Below are 23,737 nucleotides of genomic sequence, written 5' to 3'. Positions count from 1 at the left end.
ACTTGTGCTAAATCTTGGCCGGCGTCGTAACCGGCGCATGTTTCACGAAAGTTCGTCCAGGATCTTGGGAGAAAGGTTGGGAGGAATATGAGTGGATGGTAGGTTTTATGGCATCAACCTTACAAACCAGATACATTGCAGTCCAACAGTTGGAGAAAATCGCACAATACTTCAACTTATGACTGCGAGTCTGACTGCTTTGCATGCCGGAGATTGCTGTCGGAGGAATCAATTTAACTGTCTGTTTAGGAGGCAAATCCTCCGAACTACTGTCGCAAAGAATAGCTCTGAAGCTCCGGGACTTGGAGACGACGACGCCTTCGGGCTTCACCTTGAAATTCTTGGTCACAGCAGCAGCAGCAGCAGTGGAGCAAGCCGGTTCGAGGAAAAGGGGGAGTTCGTTGCGGATTAGTGGCACAATACTATTGCAATACGGATCGATTCGCGATGGTGACATCCTAGGCCTGAGCTAAGCTGCGGGGAGTTTGCATATTCATCGATGATTTTTTTTTGCTGCTGTCATTGTGCTTGACACGCGATCGAAGGTTGACTTGATGAGTTTGGCCTCCAGCTGTCGATCAGGACGGTCTTCGTCGGAGATTTGCCTTTATTCTTTAACAAAAGAAATCTAATTCGATTAGAAGATGTTATGATGAGTGAACAGAAATGAAAATAGTTTTTTAACACTGCATCTTCAATATTGAATTTTGTTTCATTTTCCACGACTCATTTCTCATTTCTCATTTCTCATTTCTCATTTCTCATTTCTCATTTCTCATTTCTCATCTCTCATTTCTCATTTCTCATTTTTCATTTTTCATTTTTCATTTCTCATTTCTCATCTCTCATTTCTCATTTCTCATTTCTCATTTCTCATTTCTCATTTCTAATTTCTCATTTCTCATTTCTCATTTCTCATTTCTCATTTCCCATTTCTCATTTCTCATTTCTCATTTCTCATTTCTCATTTCTCATTTCTCATTTCTCATTTCTCATTTCTCATTTCTCATTTCTCATTTCTCATTTCTCATTTCTCATTTCTCATTTCTCATTTCTCATTTCTCATTTCTCATTTCTCATGTCTCATGTCTCATTTCTCATTTCTCATTTCTCATTTCTAATTCTATGTTTCGCATTATTATTTCTCGTTTCATTTTTGTTTCAGAATTATTGAGGACTAATTCAGTCAAAAAGTAGTCGAACCTTGCAAAAAACATAAATTTTGACATTTTAAAATTCATTCCATGCTAAACCCATTCGATCTCACTTTCAATTTGCTTACTCAATCGAATATTCGCAATCTCACCCATAACATCTCGATTACTCAGCGCCCGGTCATTCTGCCACGTTTGGCGGCCTCACAATCACCACAACCTCAGCTTTTTTTTAATATCTCACTTCATTGACCATTGACATTTCACCGCCACGAAAGATGACGAGTCTTGCTTGCATGCGGGCCCACCGTCGAAACCCGGTGCAGCAGCAACAACCAGCTGTTTGCCATCGATCGGAGGAGTTCCTGATCACACTTGTCGTGACCGGCAAACCTTCCCAACAACCTGCACACATACACACAGGCAGGCAGACAAAAAAGTGTCGTGACCTATTGATGATGACGCAAAAATCTACAGCTACACTGTGACAGGGGCTGTTGTTCAACCTGAAAAAAAAATACACACCGTACAAGTCGCTCCCTTCTTTGTCTTGCGAGGGATGGTGGGCTTTGTTGGGCTGATTTTCATTCGCCAATTCTCAGTTTTCATTAGTTATGTCTCTTGGCTCATTACTCTCAACTCATTACTCATTGCTCATTTCTCATTACTCATTACTCATTACTCATTACTCATTACTCATTACTCATTACTCATTACTCATTACTCATTCATTACTCATTACTCATTACTCATTACTCATTACTCATTACTCATTACTCATTACTCATTACTCATTACTCATTACTCATTACTCATTACTCATTACTCATTACTCATTACTCATTACTCATTACTCATTACTCATTACTCATTACTCATTACTCATTACTCATTACTCATTACTCATTACTCATTACTCATTACTCAATTCTCGTCTTGGCACTCTTAATTCTTCTTGCTCAACTCTTTAAATAATTTAACAAAAATATTTCTAATTTTTTATCAAATTTAGTTCCAAGCAACCCCACTCTCCCCTGCCCACAACCAGCTCTTTTATTATTTACTATTTATTTATTGATTGCAGTCACCTTTCACCGGGCAATTTTGTTTCAATATTCATAGACGGGCTCACGCTGGTGAGTTGCGCCAAGTTTACGGTAAATACGCGACAAAGTTCGCTTCTGGCCGCTTCGCCCTTTTTCGAACTCGAACTCGATTGAGTTGTCCCGAAATGATCGGCGGAGCGGATCCTGGCGTTCGAGTTCAGTAGGCCAACGTCCGTGATTTATGGGGAGCCTCCTGGCGTTGGTGGAATATATCAAATAAATTACAGTTTAAACACGGTGGATTTCAAAACTGCACAAATGCAAATCCGCGCTGACGGCCGCCAAACGTCTAGCCCACGCTGCAACTTTTTTTTTCGATGTCGGAATTCGCACTCTTTTGGCCCATTTGAATGCAAATTTCGTCAAGGTTTTCGGGCGGGAGTTATAGAAAAAAAGGACTCAGAAATGCTTGTTCAACAGGCGAGGATCACTGAACGATTGCGGAAATTCTAGCAATTTCCGGATCAAAATCGTAAAAAAACTACACGAGTCACAAAAAAGAAATTCTGAAATGTGCACCCGAAGTGCCTTTCTCATCATTATATACCAGTTCTTAGTTGAACGTGCTTGACTTCGTTCGAGAAGGAATTTGAATCTAACTTGTTCTAGCAAGGAACTGAATCGGTGAGCTGTAACAAAGATTCTTGTAGAAAAAATCGATAGTTCCAAGTAAAATTCATTTTTTATTAGATGAGATCAAGAAATCACAAATAGAGTAATGAGTAATGAGTAATGAGTAATGAGTAATGAGTAATGAGTAATTAGTAATGAGTAATGAGTAATGAGTAATAAGTAATAAGTAATAGTAATAATAATAATAATAATAATAATAATAATAATAATAATAATAATAATAATAATAATGAATAATAATAATAATAATGATAATGAGTAATAATAATAATGAGTAATGAGTAATGAGTAATGAGTAATGAGTAATGAGTAATGAGTAATGAGTAATGAGTAATGAGTAATGAGTAATGAGTAATGAGTAATGAGTAATGAGTAATGAGTAATGAGTAATGAGTAATGAGTAACGAGTAACGAGTAACGAGTAACGAGTAACGAGTAACGAGTAATAAGTAATGAGTAATGAGTAATGAGTAATGAGAAATGAGAAATGAGAAAAATGAGAACGATAAACCTTAAACAAATTTTTTATAACCAATAAATTGACATCCATTCCACCAAAGACCCACCGCTCCTTCTCACCCAAAGTGAACGCACAGCCCCGACCGCCGCCGACACGACACGAGGTTCGTCACTTGGCCACGCCGCCAGCATTGCAGTCGTCACCCAAGCGAGCCTGCGACCGACCGATTCGTGCCAGCCGCGATCCATTCGTGATCGAGCAGTTGACTGGTACGAACGCGTCTCTTTTGTTTCTTTTCGGGTTGTTGTGCCTTTCGTGGAGTGGAAGTGCCTTGTGGCAAGCAATTTTGGGTTTTCCAGGGTTTAATTTGAGTGATGTTAGTGCGATACTGGAAATGAGCGCCTCGTTTCAGAGCCCTGTGTGACTGTGACTGTAATGCTCTGAAAAGGCCGTCATTTTCAAGTGTGGGTTTGTCGAGAAAATTTAAAAAGTTCTTTTTCCTACTAAATTTTTCAAGATAGTGATAGTGATCTAGTCGTGGCTTTGAAGAGTGCGTGGGAGAGTGAATCGATTCCGGATCGTGAAAAGAGTGCGAAACTCCACCCCTCCGGGCAAGAGAAAAGAGTTCAACGGAAGAAAGGAACTAAGGAGAAGCCTCGCGGAGGCAATCGACACAGGTCACGTAACTCAACAAAACCCCGGCGAGCTCAACGGACGAACGAAGGCAGCAAGCAACGTGGTTTTCGAGAAGAAGAATATAAAGCTAGATCAACTGCCAAGATGCATTTTACGAAAACGTGAGTTCCATGCCTAATTTTTTTGAAACGATTGTGATGGGTTTTGTGGGCTGGGATACGTGGAGTGAATTGACTAAATTGTTTTGTGAGATTTAATGGTTTAGGTGTAGGGTGCCATGGAAAAATATCCGTGTTCCAAATTATGAGAACATATGTTTATTGTCATCACCTAAACCTAAAATATTTAAAATATTTAGTTTAGTTTAGTTCTTCATGAAAGTTTACGTGGAAATTAGGGCGGCTTGGCGCTCTTGCATATTATCCAAAAATTGCAGTAATATGTGCAAGAAGCGAATCGTACTGATTCTTCATACTTACGGTAGAAAAAATCATTCGACCCCGTCTAAATATTTTTTTAAAAACTCAAGGTATACTTTTTGAAAATCAATACTTTTATAGCAAAACATCATATTTTTGTCTTGTTTTATTAAGGTATGCTTACCTTGAACCTTTGAGGGATTTTTCCCAACTTTAAAATTTAAATAACAGAAGATAATTTACTTTCACAACCCAACATCAAACTGTTATGAATAATTTCTGAAGTGAGCATCCATTACTACAGCCACTTTTATGGAAGAAGGGTACCCAGTAGACACACCTTTTCTTAAAATATGAGCCCGATTGGTTAATACAACAATTTGTCAGAGCCATTTTATCATTGCTGACATTGTTGACCTACAAGTGTTTGTTTCTGGGGACCCCAAAGTTCATGCTTCCAGAAATGTTGGTGGTCGCTGTAGGTTAAATTAATTTGTAGTCAAGGTTGACTAAATTTGCTCACATTTAGAACCATTTTTTAGTATTCTGGACACCCTATCGAGAAATCATTTGAGGTTATTTGCTCCATAACCACACAGTAAAGAATTTGGTATATTTTTAAGGGTTTAATTTGGAATGTTGAATATTATCTCTTTCATGATGTAATGTTACCTCTATTTATACTGAAAAAGTGACATTACACCAGAAAAGCTGTAAAATTACACATTTTCAGAGTAAAATTACATATGATTTCTGAGATAAAAGATGTACCCCTTCCCAGTTGTAAAATAACCATGATTTTTTTTTTACAGTACATTAGAATTCAATTAAGAAGATAACTGCATACGAACGTAAAGTTGTACCACATAAAACTTGGTAATGCTAGAAGCTATTTGGGCTTGAACTATTTCATCTATGATTGAAGCATTTTTCCCATTTAAATTGTATTTTAGTTGAAACTTTTTTTTTTTGTTTCTGAGAAACGAAACGATTTTTTTTATTGTCAGGACCAGGGCGGCGAAATTATCGAAACAAGATTTTGAGAATTGCAGGGTGAAATAAATTCTTGTAAAATGTTCAGGAAAATGTTGACCCTTTACAACCCAACCCCGCCTTAAGACGGGCTTCGATTTAAAAAAAATCGCCAAAAACCAATTTTTCAATCAATTTTTGATCTTTAAAAAGCATTCGAATGAAGAACTCTCAAAGTTTTAGAAAATTTTATGGTTCAAAGTTTGACTTGTTTTATATTGCTTTGCCAATGTTTTTGAAAAGGTTACTTTTGGGGTCAACTTTGGCTGTATTTTTTACTAACATTTCATATTTTTGGAGTAAAAAGAAGTATGCAGTAATTTTTCTAGTTTCCCAGACTATGCCTGTGCTCATTTTTTACAATTGAAATGATAATGGTGCCACTCTAGAGCAGAAAATGGGAAAAACAAGAATAACTCCAATTATTGACTTCTGATCACTCCAGAGTACACGTCTCAAAATTAAGTTTGGATCAAAGCTTGAATTTTGGTAATCATTTTCAAGTTCAAAATCTAATCTCATCTAATCTAATCTAATCTAACACAAACGTAGCAAGTCCGATGAAAGCATGCTGGAAAGTCTTGTGATTAGATTACGCCCCAAGCACTTTTCTTGTCATTATTACATCCGAGAACACCCAAAAACGCATTTCAAAAATTTAAGCGGCCAGCCCTACCGCGTTGTGTTTACCGCAGCGAAGATTCTGTGAATCATTTTGTTGTCTGGCCGAAATAATTAGACCCGATTTTTTTTGTTAGGCCATTGCTAGGCCAATCCGAAAAATGACCGTTTTCGTCGATTTTCGCAACTAATGAGTAGTGCGGTGCCTGTGGGGACGCGCAGTCCTGTTTTTTCGTGTTATTTTCCGTCTCTTTTGTGTCGCTGTTCGAGTGCATGGGGTGATTGGCTATTATAATTAAATAATGGCATCAGTAGTGTGGTGCTTTTCGGGACGCGCAGTCCTGTTTTTTTAACCTTCTTTTTTTCATTGTTTTTTTCCGCTCGCGTTCGTTGGCCGATGAGTTTTTTTGTGTTGTTCTCTATTTATAGTTTTCTATAAAAACGTACCTATTTTTTTTGAGACTAGCAAGTCGTATTGCTGGATTAAGCCCTTTCTATATCATTTCAATAAATGAAGCCCTTCCTACATCACCGTTGATCGGAAGGCACGCCGACGGAGAATTTCTGGAGAATCGCGGTCGAATTAATACTATATTTAAATCCCTAGATAGCTATCTTTCCGCAGCCGGCTGCCTAAGATTTTAAAAATTTCAACCGAGAAACAAATTGCTCATGGTCGCATCACCTACCACAGTGAATCCTGACCTCATACCCATCTTACTAACACCTCAAAACTCATGTGATACTTTGTCGGAGACGCAGTCGATTTGGCGGTCCCATCACTCAAGTATCGGACTAACATTCCCATCCACTTCCCCGTGTCTTACCTCTGGTCGTGGCCGGCGTCGGTATTGATCAGCATGATAGGGACCTTTGAAAATTGCGAAGGGGTGATGATTGGTTCCTACTTTTTATCTGTGGTCCACGGAGCAATTTTTGGGGGTCCTGGTCAATAACGAAGTAGCAGCTACGGGTAGACACCAATGCTATGCTAAAATCAGTTGCGTCTTTCAAATCAAGACTAACATTTCAAACGGGCCAAACATTCAATATTACGCCCATTTGAAATGTTAGTCTTGATTTAAAATTTTTGAAAGTATTTTTATCTAAAAGATCGGAAAATTTTACGAATGTTTCATGTTTTAACATTGTAAATCGGACCTATAGTTGCTGAGATATCGACGTTAGAAAATGGTGGGTTGTTTGGGTGAGACTTAGAAAACATAAATTTTCCTGTTTTTTAACCTTTGCATGGCAATATCTCAGCAACTATGGGTCGTATCAACAAAGTCCGAAAAAGAAAAATATAGAGAATATTGGGCAATCATGGGCACTATTTTAAAAAAATGAAAAACTGTGATTTTTTTTCAAAAATGTTACCTAAAAATGGCTATAACTTCAAAACGGTGCCCTTTATCAAAAATTCACTAAAGTACTTTTTGATTGCAAATTCGATTTTACATCGAAAAATGAAGTTGAAAATTTTTTGCGACCGATATTTCGATTTTTGAAAAAATCCTTATTGATTCAAAAAATTCTAACTCGGTTAAAGATTTTTTGCCCATTCTGGAAATTTCTGAAAAGATGGCATTTTATGTCCTCTAAAAATAAAAATAGTTTTTTTTTGCAAATCAAGTTTTAGTGACAAAAAGTTAAATTAAAAATCACCAATTTTTTTTACCGTGTATCATTTTTTTCAGTGTAGTCCATATCCATACCTACAACTTTGTCGAAGACACCAAATTGATCAAAAAATTCCTTCAAAAGATACAGATTTTTGAATTTTCACTTGTATGGAAAATTATATGGACAAACCAATGATGCAAAATGGCTTCTTTGGGCATACCAAAAGCACCAAAAAAGTTTCAGCCGGATTAAAAAATACAAAAATAAAAATTAAAGAAAAAAACACTGATTCCGTAGAGAACTGCTCATACATCTCGAATGTAATAACAACATTTTTAGGAAATACTCAAAATTTTCACAAAACTACGTATTTTTGTAAAACTTTTCAAAATTTCAGTTCTTACAATATGGGTATCAAATAATCAAATCAATGTTTTTTTTTTTCAAAAATAAGTAGTCTTGTGTAAATTTTGAGTATTTTCATCGTATTTCCCGATCGTTTGATACCCACATTGTAAAAACGAAAGTTTTTAGAAGACTTCTTTAAGATGTTCAAAATTCGAGTGATTGTTTTGCCTTTCCTCAGTATAGAAGTCCAAATCTATCAAGCTGCTGCCTGTACAATCGATTTGATCGGCACCGAGTAAATTATGTTTGCTCTATGAGCTAAACATTACGTTCCTGTTTTATAATCATAGAATGAGTTGCCAAATATTCGATGTGTTTTCCTCTCTTGAAACCTATTTTGATGATGAAGTTGTTAAGTTGATTTTCAAAAGAAAAATATCAAAATTTTTGACTTGATTTTAAGAAGCAGAAGTTTCAATTCAGTCTAAATCTCAAAACTATTCATTGCCCAGGATCAAACCCAAATCAAGATGCATTTCCACATGTTGAAGGCAGCCTTTCCCAGTGCATTCTCTGTGAAGTGGCGGTGGCTCAGCGGCTGACTAAACGGCAATCAACTCAACATCAACTGCAACCAATAATAAAGGGGTGATCGTGCAGAAAGCCCGCGCACGGAAAGCCGGCGAAAACTGGTTATTTCCTGTGCCCAAGAAGTTTGCCTTCTGCTCGCAGGCCTGCCGGGTGTGGAATTTTCAAGTAATTGCCCGTAACTTAAGCGCTCTCTGCTCACCGCCAAGAACGTACGCCGTGATATTGTTCAGCCGGGTGTCGAAATTATGACTATTAAATCGAGCCGGAGTCGTGTTGGGCTGGCTGTGGTTGTGGCGAAGAAAACGCTCAATGAGTTTGGTTGCTTGGTGGTTGTTTGCCATTCACCGCCAACTTCCCTTCCAATTGGCAGATAACAACCCGTCACGGAACTAGCCTCTCCCGGGCCAGTAATCACGTGCCCTGATTGGGAGATAATCGGCACGTTGTCGATGGTAGAAATGTCAAAAGGTACAAAAAGCTTCGCCATTGATTTTGATTTCCTTGCCCGTTGCCTTGGACGCGATGCGGTAACACTCGCCCTGATTTGAAGGTTTTACGAGCTTTCATATTTTTTGGAATGCTTTTTTGAGGGGTGATTTTTTGTTTGTGGCATGATTAAAGGTCGTGTATTAATTTAGTAAATTGATGTAACGAGCGATCCGGAAAAATTTATGACTTCCTTGTGGGGAGTTTTCTAGTTGGTTAGTGAAGTAATTGGCGGCAATAAACTTCAATTGTGGTCAATAGTTGTAAGTATCTGATTTTCTGTATTTTTGAACATTAATCTTTGTCACCCTCCCAAGTAACCACAAGCACTAAATTGAAGTATTAATTCAGTACTAAATCAGCACTGGAATGTTTTGAAGTAGTAAATAAGCATTGCGAATGCTTCAAAGTACCACAACTTTGCAGCATTACAACTGGCATTAAATCACCATTTACGACCTTGAAAATGTGCTTCAAAGCATTTGATGTTTATCAACAAAGTAACCCATCGATACGGGAAACATTTCAACCAGGCACGCTGTTATTGACTTTAATCCTTTTCTCGTCATACCGTTCTAGTAAGCGTGCGGGCTAAGGCGCAGTTCCCCCAGTGTGCATCAGTTTCATTTTTGCGTGAACTGGGTTCAATTCCCGCTGATTGAAGTGTTTTTTTATTGTTGTTTTTTTTTTTGTACAAAATCGCAGCCTGTAATCACAGACAAACAGACGTAAATCATTGAACAAATTTAACGAAAATCCATCAATCACAAAAAAATGGAAAAAGGTTAGCTAGTAGCTCGATCTGGTGGCCAATACTAGCATTCAGCATCACTGTATATGAGAATTGGTTAGTGTGTGAGTGAACGCGGTCACTCTTGTTGTAGTGAGAGGAGGGAGATTTGTTCACTAACATTTACATTTGTTTACCAACATGTGAGAAGAATGCAAGAAGTTCAAATTCTTAACTCACGCAGACGGTCCACGTCCGCGTCCGATTGCGGCCATGCACTAGGTAAATCTTGCCGTGTAGGCTGCAGAGGTTGATGGAAAGATGCACCAGTTTGAGGGTGGTTTGGGTATTACTGCGCTGTTTGTGAACAATGCCCACAAATTGGCCATGAGTTTAAATAATAAATTTCTTGGCGTGAGGTTAAGCTACCTTCTCGGCAAGCAATTTAGTCCACTTGCAAGCAACCAAATAATTGTATGAGACCAGGTTGACCTTGTTGTCGACGGTCTATACCTACATCTTCAACCTTATCAGTGGCCAGTTTCTGCCATCCAGCTTCCGCGTCATTCACGAAGGCCGGATTTGAGGACCACGACGGAGTAAAGATTCTCGCGGTCTCTTGCGTCCTCGAAGTCGGCAGGGTCGCGCAACTGCCATCGCTGGACACCGCGTCATTCCGGCGTCTCTTCTTCTAACGGTTCGGCCGGGAAGGATTGAGGATTATCTAAATGCTCAACAGACCATTCAGCGGAATCCACACCCGGAGGCGGGTCCGGATCAAAAATTCCACCGACCAATCTTCTCCAAACTGGTCCATCATCACACTCAAGTAGCAGCAGAAAAAAAACAAAACTTTTGGCGCGCTAGCTTAAACGTCATTTGAAAGTGTGCCTTGATTGCAGCGCCATCCTATTCTGGTGGATAATCCGAGAACTAAATTTAAATTCAAATCAGCCGTTATATTCCTGATTGATGGAATTAAAAAGAGATTTACGTCTGTTTGTCTGTGCTGTAATTAAGTCAAATTTTTCAAAACATATTCCCATAGCACAAAGGACATTATCAAAGGTTCTCTGGTAAATTGAATTACTTTTCTCACAAGCAAAAAGCTGCTTTCCGGAAGTCTGATACACTTTGTGAAATTTTGCCAACCGTGGACCAAGCACTCCTCTCCTGCTTGTCCCTTTTAACCCGTAATTAATTGTACTGCACTTGACTGGCTGGCCACAATTTGCTGAGTGATAATCGATAATTTCCGTCCAACGAAATCACAACGGAAACTCGAAACAGCAGAAAGAAAGTCTTAATTAATGTTCGATGCATCAACCACATCGATTAAAACTTTCAAAATAAACACTCAATTCCGAATACATCAGTTGGCTGGCGCGCATCCTGGAGATCGATGAAAAAATGTAAGAATATCATCAAAGTGTCACACTCACACATGAAACGCAACAGGAGAAAAAAAACAAAGGAGGCCCACCACCAAGTGTGTGAGTGGAGCAGGTGTTCTTTTTTTTTCCCCAGCCTTGACGTCGATAAAGCAGTTTGTTTTTGGTCGAGCTTTCGGCGAATTATTAAATCGGCATCACTGTGCGCCACTTGAAATATTTCTCAAGGGAAAAGTGCTGATTAAATGTTTTGAAGCATTATTTGCTGTGTGTGTGTGTGTGTGCAACCAACCAAACGGGACCACGCGGTCGCTTCTTACAAATAGGGGGATGGCGTCGCTATTTTTAGACCACGTTTTCCACTTTTTCTCATCGAAACCGACTACTTTATCGACTTCATTTTGCTGGGCGAGATAGGACGCCGTCTATTTTTAGACGATGACTCAGCACTTTTCCACTCTTGCGCTTAAAAAAACCAGATGGCAGCACGATGTAACGCCACGTCCCTATTGAGTTGTTTCCATGTATTTTTTAGATCTACATTCTATACAGGCAAATAACTCGCATAGGCATTTGGAAGGTGTTAGCTCTGCCGAGCTTCGGTGACCCATTTCTACGCTGGCTAGCCGAGCGCGAGGTCCCTCAGCTTTTATCGACTTTTCAGACTTTTATCGAAACGTTATTTAGAACTTCCGAACCCCTGTCAAATGGACAAGGACCCAGCGCGTATATAGTTTGATAGTAACAGTATTCCTAATTCCAGACGTCGCTCACCAAGCCGTGATGGCCTAGTGGTTAGCATTTTTGCTTACCAATCCAAAGGACGGGGGATCGAACCCCGACTCTGGCGACTTTGATTTTTCGTTCATGTTCAGAGTTTCAAGATTAATATTTCCTATACTTTCTCGTTGGGAGCAGATGGGAATCGAACCCAGGACCATTCGCTTAGAAAGCGAACACCGTAACCAGTCAGCCACGGCCGCTCCATGTTTTGAAGCATTATTTGCTGGTATTACATGCCAATATAATGCTGATTTAATGCTGCTATTTAGTGCTTCGCGGTTACTTGGGCCTGTTGGGTATCTCAGTATTGATTTGTGGGGTTACTTTGACCACGTGGTAGCTGTCTGACGTATGGCGTCGCGGTGTTCATCAAACTTTCATAGCATGCTAAGGAAAATTTGATGTTTTTTGGGGGAAAACCGTTGATTCCGGAGACATCGGATTGTTTGCCGATGCGCCAGGTCTAGGGACAATGAATCCATATGCACTCTTCGGGAAAAGTGTTCTCCAGACTATTCTCCATAGGCCTGGCCATACCAGAAGTTGGCGCATGATTTTCCCAGACCTGTAGGAGCGCTTGAACAAAATTTCCAATTTTCCCATAGTAATTCCCATGTAAACTTTAACCCTGATGCGCGCAGCCAGTTTACAACCAAATGAGCTGATATTTGGCATGAAAGTCCCTATGGGCATGCCCTACAAGGGGAACTATACTAAAACTTGATCCGAGAACTTTTTGAAAAACGTACCCACCCTAATGGACAGCTTCCAAAATTGTATGGAGACTTAAGTCAATTGTATGGGTGAACTAATGGCAGAAATGGCTTTTTTGGGCAATGGCCCCCACAATGTTTGAGCCAAATCCATTTCCGAAATTTGGGGAGAGTAGCAAAACTGTCAAACATCTTTCACTGAGCTGAGGTGAATTTAAACTGACCGTTAAGTTGTTGAGTGATGGATTTCAAATGATAATTATATCTGTTTGTCTGTGAAAAAATCTGACATTTGTTCAATGAATATGAATATGAATATCAATATTATCCAAAAACCAGACTTCATGCATGGATTCTTTGGAGAGTTTTCTATTTAAAGTAGAGTAGAGAGTAGAAAAGTTTACAAATAAACCTTTTAAATATATTGTTACTGCAACTCTCATAAATTAAGTAACACACTTCAACATTGTTGTTAATGATAATTTTTGCACTGGAAACTATCGCTGAGAAAGAAACAAGTTTGCCCATATGCCAATCACATTAGCAAAAGGCCTCTCACTGCTACCGTCATTCAAATAACAGTTATTCTAATTAATTGTATCAAGGTTAGTGGAGTACAAACGCAGCTGGTCTAGCAAGTCAGTAGTCAATCATTTGTAATGTGAGAGCTGCAAATATTAAACCTTTAAACGAAGCTTAAAAGGATCATTTGTAACATTTAATTAAAGTTTGGATCAGTTTAGGCAACAATTCATAATTTCAGCTTATAACTAAACACGACAGTTCATGCCAAACCCTGTAAAATGGTACGCTAAGCTCCGTTACCACTGCTGCTCGACCCCGCGGGCGCTGTCCTTTCGACTATCGCGTCTAATATGCAAAACCCGTAAGCAGAATCGAAAAGTTGAGCCAAAATCGATTTACATAAAAAGTTGCAGTCTACCGAGCAAGCTTCACCTGCGAGTCAACACGAAATGTCGACCCCCTCCCGGGGTGGTCCCACCACCATCTGTCAGCAACGCCCCACAACCCGTTCCGCGGCGACTGTTGTTGCAGGCCGTGCCCGTTTCGGCAAAGTGGGTCACAAATGTCACAGGTGGCTTGCACGGCTCGTTCTAGCACCACGAGTTGGTGCGGTTCGTCGCCTGTTGGCGCGCAAGTCTTTTGCAGGCCGAAAAAACGGTAACAGAGACAACTGAAATGACACGGCTAGTCCCCGAACACCAGTGCGGTCTTGAACTAATTTTGGAAGCAATTGAACGGAAAAACGGAATCGACGTAACACCTTATAATGTGGCCCTCTTAAACCTTGCGGTTTCGTCAACGGATCCACAGGCGTGTATCGTTCTTTTTGCGACAAGACTCCGCCTCCCGGGTCTCCTAAGTGTGAAGGTATGGGCACGGGGAGAGGGCACCGAATACCTATATTTACACTTAGAATTTTTTGCGTCCGCCCCGGGATTCGAACCGGCGACCTCTGGATTGTGAGTCCAGTGCGCGGTCCGATTGATCCACACAGGCTGACACGACAGGCTGACAGGCAATTAGTTGGTTTATTTTGTTCCACGAAATTGCTCATCACCGACAAGATGAAGGTCCGATCCTCGTTTTGTGGGGGTTTCCAGTGAGTTGCACAAATTGCAGACGATCCACTTCCAATTTGGAACGAGCGCTTCCTCCGCTGCATACAATATTATTCGTTGATGTGTTGTCACTATGTGACGATGGCGCTGACGCGTTTCAACAAGCTTCCGATTGGGTTTGGGGCATGTGTTTAACTGCATAATGCACTTATATAGTTTGAGTATTCATAAGATGCAGTGTGTGAGGAGGCAGAAACAAAAAAGTCAATACACGACGAACTGTGAAAGTTTGCGTAATTTTGAGTCGATGCATTTTGATTCGATAATGATATTGTGTGAAACCGTGTGTAAGTAATCGATTTTTTGAACGATTTCCCCTGGTATTTTGCGTTGAATTACTCCAAAAAGGTAAAAAAAAAATCGTTTCTTTAACAAACGTTGATAATGAGTTAATGATAGCGTTTCATTAAACCCAATAAACGCTACAAAATGAAGGGATATCGCAAAGCACACGTGTGACATATTTGACGAATGTTTTCTCACACTTCCGCAAAGTAGTTCCCTGGAGCATAGTTTATGAGCCCACACAGCAAAAAATCCGATGGTAAAATCGCATGCAAAAGCATGCACATCACCTTCGTCAAAAAAGACACTTAATATTACACGCTGCATGTACAATTTTTGTAAACACAAAAAAAAGTTGCAACAGACGGGACTCAAACCAAGCACCTACAGTAAGGACTGGCGCCTTAGCCCGCTCGGCCATCAGACCGATAAAAAATGAAAAGGATAAACGTATATGTGAGCTTGACATTTCGATAAAGTAGGTTTCCCATACTGATGGGCTACATATTTCATGGTGTAATATTACACAGAATTTCATAGAATAATGCAAAATTTATTTTACACCCAGGCCTTTTACACGCAGCTGGATTACTACTTTATTTGCTGTGCATGTGGCTTTTGAAAAATGCAAAAGTCGATAAGGTGCTCACAACTGGCAAAACTCAAAACGCACAGATTTTACGGGTTAAGTTCCATTCAAACAACAAAGTCAAAGCGCAAGGTCCTGTCGCAACCGAGCGATTCTCTACGAAATCTGTCTTTTTTTATTTTATTTTTTTGTATTTTTTTAATTCGGCTGAAACTTTGTTGGTGCCTTCGGTATGCCCAAAGAAGCCATTTTGCAGCATTAGTTTGTCCATTTAATTTTTCATACAAATTCTGCAACTGTCCATACAAAACCGAGTCACGTAACCCAGTGGTAACAATTCCGCCTCGTAAGCGGTAGATCGGGGTTCGAATGCCGGCTCGGACCAACACAACTGGTTATCTTTTCCCTTCTGGATTCGATTGCTTAGTAAAGGGAACTGGACCTTATCAAGACACCATAGGAAGACAACCTGTAAACATTAACCATACCATGTTAACATTATGTTGATTAATAAACTGTCACTGAATCCGCTTCGTTAATGCCGGCCCCGATACTCTTCACGGGTGTTCCCCTCGGGAACAGGGAAAGATTTACTTACGGTTAAAATAAAGATGATTTTAAATTTAAATTGTTGTCTCTAAAACTAAATTTGCAAAAAAACACACTTTTATATGGGTCATTCCAGGTCAACTGAGTACACTTTTGGACTTGACCTTCACCGATTTGGACCAAACTTAGAGGGAACGTTCATCTATCGATGGTTAACAGAAATCCCAAGTTTGGTGCTGATTGGACCATCCCTCTATTTTTGGCACCGCCCTCTTTTATGGCGATTTTCTAGAAAACTTTTTTTTCTTTTAATCATAACTTTGAAACTATTTGAGCAAAAGACTTTCTACAGGTTTTATTTTACAGAAAATTTTCCAAGTAATTTGATGAAAATAAAATTTTTACCCTTAAATGCCCACTTATATTATATTTTAACGTTTTAAGTATTAAAATTTAGTTTTGACCAAATGCTTATATTTTTATTTGTTTTATTTTATCACCGTCGTGTTTCCCGGATAATTTAACATAATAATCAATGTCGACCTCAAACTAAAATGAACTATCGGCGAGATACAGCGATTTTACTAAAAAAAAAGTTTGATTTTGCGCAGCACTCGGAAGTACAAAGTGTACTTTTCAACAAAAAGGGATGAATCCCGCATAATTCGGTTTTCATATGTGAGAAACTTATTTCGGATTTGAATTCATAAGACAGAGTGCAGCGCAAAATCAAACTTTTTTCAGTCAAATCGCTGTATCTCGCCGATAGTTCATTTTAGTTCGAGGTCTACATTTATTTTTATGTAAAATTGTCCGGGGAACACGATGTTGTTAAAATAAAACAAATAAAAATATAAGCAATTGGTCAAAACTGAATTTTAATACTTAAAACGTTAAAATATAATATTAGTGGGCATTTAAGGGTAAAAATTTCATTTTTATCGAATTCCTTGGAAAATTTTCTGTAAAATAAAACCTGTAGAAAGTCTTTTGCACAAATAGTTTCAAAGTTATGATTAAAAGAAAAAAAGTTTTCTAGAAAATCGCCATAAAAGAGGGCGGTGCCAAAAATAGAGGGATGGTCCAATCAGCACCAAACTTGGGAATTCTGTTAACTATCGAAAGATGAACGTTCCCTCCAAGTTTGGTCCAAATCGGTGAAGGTCGAGTCCAAAAGTTTACTCAGTTGACCTGGAATGACCCATATATGGGATTTATTCAAAACTCAAAATCATAAAACCTTCTTAAAAATATTATTTACAAGAATTAAAAGATAATTACACAATTTTTGTGTACAAATATCACGTGTCTGCTCTTATTGAGCTGATACAATCGATTTTTTTGCAGGTTTGAAATTATTAAGTTCATTAATGGATTTTTATGAATAAATATGATACTTCTTGAAGCATACATGAATCGGGAACATGGATCTAAAAGATGATTTAAAATCGAAAATGTACTACCAATCACTGTTGCAAGGTTCAAAAGTCATATTCTCATGTGTATGAAATAACGAAAAAAAAATTGCTGTTGAAAATGAATTTAAATGTAGGAGTAAAATTTGTGTGTTTTAACTCTGAATGTTGAAAACACTGCCACATACATTTTTTGGTTTAAACATAAATAAAATATTATTTAACAGAAAAAATCAAACAGATGCTTCCATTCCAAACTATTTAAACAAAAATCAAAGTATTTTAAAAGCGTTTTAAAAAGATAAGATTAGACCTCTATAATATTGCTGATTCCTTGATCATCTCATACAAAATAAAAATTATAAAAATCATTTCATACTCATGAAAAGTTTTTCTCCTGAAACTCGCCACAGTAATTTATAGTTCAATTTTGAGTATATAACATGTTTTGTATCCATGCAATTGATTAATGTTTGTTTAAGGAAATATGATTTTTTTTTTTCATAAAAATCTAGTGATATCCTAACTAATCTCAAACTTGCAACAAAAAAAATCGGTTTTATCAGCTTAATTCAAGCTTAATCCGAGCATAAACGTGATATTCGTAAATAAAAATTATGTTTTTATCTTTTAATTACTGTAAAAAAATATTTTTTTAATATGGTTTTATGATTTTGATTTTTAAATAATTCCCATATATTCAAAAACTCAGTTAAACTTAATTTTAAAAATATTTAGCGATTGGCAGCCTCCTCCTCTTGTCTTATTTTGCACATTTTGATGAGTAAATGACGCATGAAAAACATCATTTGACAAGTTTCCAGATTAGTTATTACTAAGTTTACAATAAATAATACAGGAATTTAAAACAAAAAACTTTAAAAAAGGATATCTCAGAAATTTCCCGATGAAACATTTCGCTCTTGGAAGCATTGGAAAGCTGAGAAAGTTTCCTTTAAGACACATTTGACAGTAGCGATGACTATTTTTTCTTGAAAAGTGTTGCGACACGCCGTGCAACATCAACTACGGGAACCAGTAGCCAATCCCCCGGTCGCGTGAACTGTCACAGTCCGAATCGAGCGGATGCGACAAAAGAAGAAAATGAAGCAAAATCAAAACGTAAACATTGAAAGTGAATGTGCATTTTGTAATGAGGAGAAAAGATCAAGTTTTGTGAGGGATTTTGTGCGATATTTGTAGACGGGCGGTTCGAATGTAGGAAAACTGGTGGCGATTTGTAAGTAGAAGGCAAAGAGAAATATTTTGTTCTGTTTCTCGCGCAATATTTACCGTTATAAACTTACCTGTAGCGCAACAAATTCTCACCTGTAAAACCTGCGGAAACTTACCTGCTCGAAGACTCCAAGTACGAAGATTCGTGAGTACCTAGAAATAGCTAAAAACCTAGAAAAAGAAACTTACCTTTATAAAACAACCTCACAGAAACGCCTACACATAGGGTAACTGTTCCATGATTGAACCAAAGTAAAGGAACTCAGTGCCAGAAGAGTAGTGAAGGAGGAAACCAATTCTTGTGAGTGGTTAAAGGAAAGGTGTGTAAATTTAAACTAAAATAAACAAATATTTACAGTTTGAGTTGCTGAACAACAAAACGTCGGCTACTACAAAACGCTGGTTAATCCATCCGAACATTCTCAAAAAGAATTGACACACGGTGTCACAAAATGTCTGGCACGGACGATGAAGCTCTGGAGACGGCGCTAGCTTCATGTGGAACCTGCAAGGTGAAGATTGCCGCTGGCGAACAGACTGTCAGCTGCGGAAACTGCAATCACCGGTTCCACATCCAGTGCGTGGAAGGCGAGGCTGCAACCCAAGTTGGAAAATGGTTCTGCAAGGAGCAAATTTGCCAGATTGCCAGCCTGATCGAAGAAGAGAAGTTGCTGGCATTGGCGGAGAAAATAAAGAACCTGGAAGATGCCCAGAAAATCGAGTTGCTGCTGAAACAGAAGGAGAGGAAGATGCTGCGCGCACTGGAGGTGAAGAAGCTAGAAGAGGAAGAGAAGATGCGCGCTGAAGAGGAGGAAGAAGAAACTGCCTTGCAGGAACGTATGCTGCAGGCCAAATTGCAAGAACTGGGCCGCAAGGAAGCCAGAATAAAGTCGTTCGACGAAAAGATGGCGGACCTGGATCGGAAGATACAAAACCTGAAAACCGCTACCGGTTCAGGGAAGACACAGGGACCAGCAAAAGATGCAGATGAAAACGGCAGTACTAGCGATGGCGATGGGCAGGAGAATCGAGATAAAACCAACAGGAACAAACACGGGCTGGGGCAGCAGAATTCCGGTCCAACTAAGGCACAGCTGGCAGCGCGAAACGGGCTTACACAAAAGCTTCCATCGTTCTCGGGTAAACCAGAGGAGTGGCCTCTGTTCTACGGAGCATTCCAAGCGTCCAATGCTGCTTGCGGGTACTCCGACGTTGAAAATCTTGTGAGGCTTCAGGACTGTCTGACGGGACACGCCCTCGAAATGGTGAGCGGCCAACTGGTTCTCCCGAAGACTGTCCCTAAAGCAGTTGCAAAGCTGCGCATGCTGTTTGGACGCCCGGAACAACTGCTGCAGGCTCACTTGGCCAAGGTACGGAATCTGCAGCCACCTAGGTCCGACAAGCTGTCCACTTTCATCCCGTTCGGAAATGTTGTCGAGCAGATGTGTGAGCACATCGAAGCGGCTGGTCTCAATCAACATCTGATCAATCCATTGTTGATTCAAGATCTGGTTGAAAAGCTACCAGATCCCGAGAAACGTCAGTGGGTCCGTTTCAAAAAATCGCACAAAACGGTGACCTTAAGGACGTTCACTGATTTCATCACGGAAATAGTTGAAGAAGCCTGTGAAGCGAACGTCACACTCGACTTCTTGTCGTGTGGGCAGTTATCGAGGGAAGAGGAAAAAAGTACCGAAACAAGATACTATCATCGCGAAGAAGAAGAACCAGAAGCTGGTCCTGGAGACCAAAGGAGGTTGGCGCCTTGCAAGATGTGTCACAGCACGGAACATCGCCTGCGTGATTGCGGAAACTTTAAGAAACTGAAGTACGCTGAACGTCTGCAGCTGGTGTCTGAAGAACGACTGTGCAACAGGTGTCTAAACGATCATGGTGGCCAATGTTGGTTCAAGTTTCGCTGTAGCGTCGGCGACTGCAGGGAGCCCCACCACCCGCTCATGCATCCGGTGGAAACAGTTGTGGGGGTAAACGCACACATTTGCTCTGGCACTGACGTGATGTTCCGCATGATGCCGGTTCAGATCCATTGCGCTGGACGATCGCATACTGTGTTAGCATTTCTCGATGAAGGCTCTTCAGTCTCTCTGATCGAAAAAAAGCTGGCTGATCAACTTAAGCTCGACGGCATTCCTGAGCAGCTGACGATCAGATGGACAGCTGGTCACCAACGCGAGGAGCGGCAGTCCGGAGATTGAACCTTTCGGTATCGGGCGTAGAAGAAGCAGACGGTTCGCTGGAACTGCACGCAGTGCGTACAGTAGAAAAGTTGATGCTGCCTCGACAAAAAGTAGACTTCGATGAGCTTGCCGGAAAATACAACCACTTACGGAATCTGCCAATCGCGTCCTACGATGGGCAGCCAAGGTTGCTCATCGGACTCAACAACATCCACACATTTGCAGCTGCTGAAGTTAAGGCAGGTGCCGATCGAGAGCCGGTCGCCGTCCTTTGCAAGCTCGGGTGGTCAGTGTATGGGCTTACAGACTCAGCCACACATCAAGTTAGCTCAGCTGATATGGATGAAGCGCAACTAATTCTAGGGAAACCGAAGAAAACGAAGAAGGCCACACGAAAACCCAAACAAACCGGGAACCGCGCCGATGTGAACGAGGAGCAGTCTTTGGAGATAAGCGAGGAGAGTCGATGTTGCCGCGTCATTTCTCTGGTAAAATCCGGATTTTCAACACAAACGCCGGATGTTACGGGCTGGGGTGTTGCGACACGCCGTGCAACATCAACTACGGGAACCAGTAGCCAATCCCCCGGTCGCGTGAACTGTCACAGTCCGAATCGAGCGGATGCGACAAAAGAAGAAAATGAAGCAAAATCAAAACGTAAACATTGAAAGTGAATGTGCATTTTGTAATGAGGAGAAAAGATCAAGTTTTGTGAGGGATTTTGTGCGATATTTGTAGACGGGCGGTTCGAATGTAGGAAAACTGGTGGCGATTTGTAAGTAGAAGGCAAAAGAGAAATATTTTGTTCTGTTTCTCGCGCAATATTTACCGTTATAAACTTACCTGTAGCGCAACAAATTCTCACCTGTAAAACCTGCGGAAACTTACCTGCTCGAAGACTCCAAGTACGAAGATTCGTGAGTACCTAGAAATAGCTAAAAACCTAGAAAAGAAACTTACCTTTATAAAACAACCTCACAGAAACGCCTACACATAGGGTAACTGTTCCATGATTGAACCAAAGTAAAGGAACTCAGTGCCAGAAGAGTAGTGAAGGAGGAAACCAATTCTTGTGAGTGGTTAAAGGAAAGGTGTGTAAATTTAAACTAAAATAAACAAATATTTACAGTTTGAGTTGCTGAACAACAAAACGTCGGCTACTACAAAACGCTGGTTAATCCATCCGAACAAAAAGTTTGTTCTAGAAAACACGCCGTGTCTCACTTTTAACAGAAAATTTCTGCAAAATTAGCACCACCTTCCGGGTGGTGCCTTCAGAATGCCCATAGAAGCAATTTTGCATCATTAGTTTTTCCTTTTAATTTTCCATACACATTTGGCAGCTGTCCATATAAAAATGATATATGAAAATTCAAAAATCTGTATCTTTTGAAGAAATTTTTTGATCGATTTGGAGTCTTGGGCAAAGTTGTAGTGTAGGTATGGATAAGGACTTCACTGAAAAAATGATACACGGTATAAAAATGGAGATTTTTTATTGAACTTTTTGTCGATTTGCAAAAAAAAAAAACACTATTTTTGTATTTTTTTTATTTGTTTTAGGGGACATCAAATGCTAACTTTTCAGAAATTTACATGTTGTGCAAAAAATCTTAGACCAAGTAATGAATTTTTAATTCAATACTGATTTGTTCAAAAAATGAATATGGGTCATTCCAGGTCAACTGAGTACACTTTTGGACTCGACCTTCACCGATTTGGACCAAACTTGGAGGGAACGTTCATCTATCGATAGTTAACAGAAATCCCAAGTTTGGTGCTGATTGGACCATCCCTCTATTTTTGGCACCGCCCTCTTTTATGGCGATTTTCTAGAAAACTTTTTTTCTTTTAATCATAACTTTGAAACTATTTGTGCAAAAGACTTTCTACAGGTTTTATTTTACAGAAGATTTTCCAAGGAATTCGATAAAAATGAAATTTTTACCCTTAAATGCCCACTAATATTATATTTTAACGTTTTAAGTATTAAAATTCAGTTTTGACCAATTGCTTATATTTTTATTTGTTTTATTTTAACAACATCGTGTTCCCCGGACAATTTTACATAAAAATAAATGTAGACCTCAAACTAAAATGAACTATCGGCGAGATACAGCGATTTGACTGAAAAAAGTTTGATTTTGCGCTGCACTCTGTCTTATGAATTCAAATCCGAAATAAGTTTCTCACATATGAAAACCGAATTATGCGGGATTCATCCCTTTTTGTTGAAAAGTTTACTTTGTACTTCCGAGTGCTGCGCAAAATCAAACTTTTATTTAGTAAAATCGCTGTATCTCGCCGATAGTTCATTTTAGTTTGAGGTCGACATTGATTATTATGTAAAATTATCCGGGAAACACGATGGTGATAAAATAAAACAAATAAAAATATAAGCATTTGGTCAAAACTAAATTTTAATACTTAAAACGTTAAAATATAATATTAGTGGGCATTTAAGGGTAAAAATTTTATTTTCATCGAATTACTTGGAAAATTTTCTGTAAAATAAAACCTGTAGAAAGTCTTTTGCTTAAATAGTTTCAAAGTTATGATTAAAAGAAAAAAAGTTTTCTAGAAAATCGCCATAAAAGAGGGCGGTGCCAAAAATAGAGGGATGGTCCAATCAGCACCAAACTTGGGATTTCTGTTAACCATCGATAGATGAAAGTTCCCTCCAAGTTTGGTCCAAATCGGTGAAGGTCAAGTCCAAAAGTGTACTCCGTTGACCTGGAATGACCCATATTCAAAAACTCGTTTAAACTTAATTTTAAACATGTTTAGCGATTTGCAACCTTCTCCAAAGTTGTTTCTTGCCTTATTTTGCACATTTTGATGAGTAAATGACACATGAAAAACATAATTTGACAAGTTTCCAGAATAGTTATTATAAAGTTTACAATAAATAATAAAGGAATTTAGAACAAAAAACTTTAAAAAAAGATATCTCAGAAATTTCCCGATGAAACATTTCGCTCTTAGAAGCATTGGAAAGCTGAGAAAATTTACTATAAGACACATTTGACAGTAGCGATGACTATTTTTTCTCCTTAAGGTTGCCCAGAAAACACGCCGTGGAGATTCTAATGT

The 23,737-nt window shown here is 39.2% G+C and overlaps 1 protein-coding gene and 2 long non-coding RNA genes across 9 annotated transcripts in view; all 3 read left to right on the top strand.

Annotated features, from left to right (window-relative positions):
- The first annotated feature begins 3,541 nt into the window (after nucleotides 1-3,541).
- LOC6049273 overlaps nucleotides 3,542-23,737 on the top strand; it is a 42,230-nt gene continuing 22,034 nt past the window's right edge. The window contains exons 1-2 of one of the 7 annotated variants that reach the window (XM_038248972.1): nucleotides 3,542-3,622; nucleotides 3,871-4,150. In XM_038248972.1, the coding sequence (XP_038104900.1) occupies nucleotides 4,134-4,150 (17 nt within the window). In that variant the 5' untranslated portion in view covers nucleotides 3,542-3,622; nucleotides 3,871-4,133. The other 6 variants (XM_038248975.1, XM_038248978.1, XM_038248973.1 and 3 more) reach the window with 6 other exon arrangements.
- On the top strand, nucleotides 18,238-18,816 carry LOC119765330. The gene is made up of 3 exons (XR_005276653.1): nucleotides 18,238-18,450; nucleotides 18,524-18,591; nucleotides 18,657-18,816. It is a non-coding gene; the product is annotated as an uncharacterized LOC119765330 (long non-coding RNA).
- On the top strand, nucleotides 21,043-21,816 carry LOC119765329. Its single transcript, XR_005276652.1, has 3 exons — nucleotides 21,043-21,419; nucleotides 21,494-21,561; nucleotides 21,626-21,816. It is a non-coding gene; the product is annotated as an uncharacterized LOC119765329 (long non-coding RNA).

Source organism: Culex quinquefasciatus, chromosome 1, assembly GCF_015732765.1.
Source record: "Culex quinquefasciatus strain JHB chromosome 1, VPISU_Cqui_1.0_pri_paternal, whole genome shotgun sequence".
NCBI classification, from domain to species: domain Eukaryota; kingdom Metazoa; phylum Arthropoda; class Insecta; order Diptera; family Culicidae; genus Culex; species Culex quinquefasciatus.
The sequence above is the reverse complement of the archived record's forward strand: the minus strand, read 5'-3'. Positions and strand labels throughout refer to the sequence as shown.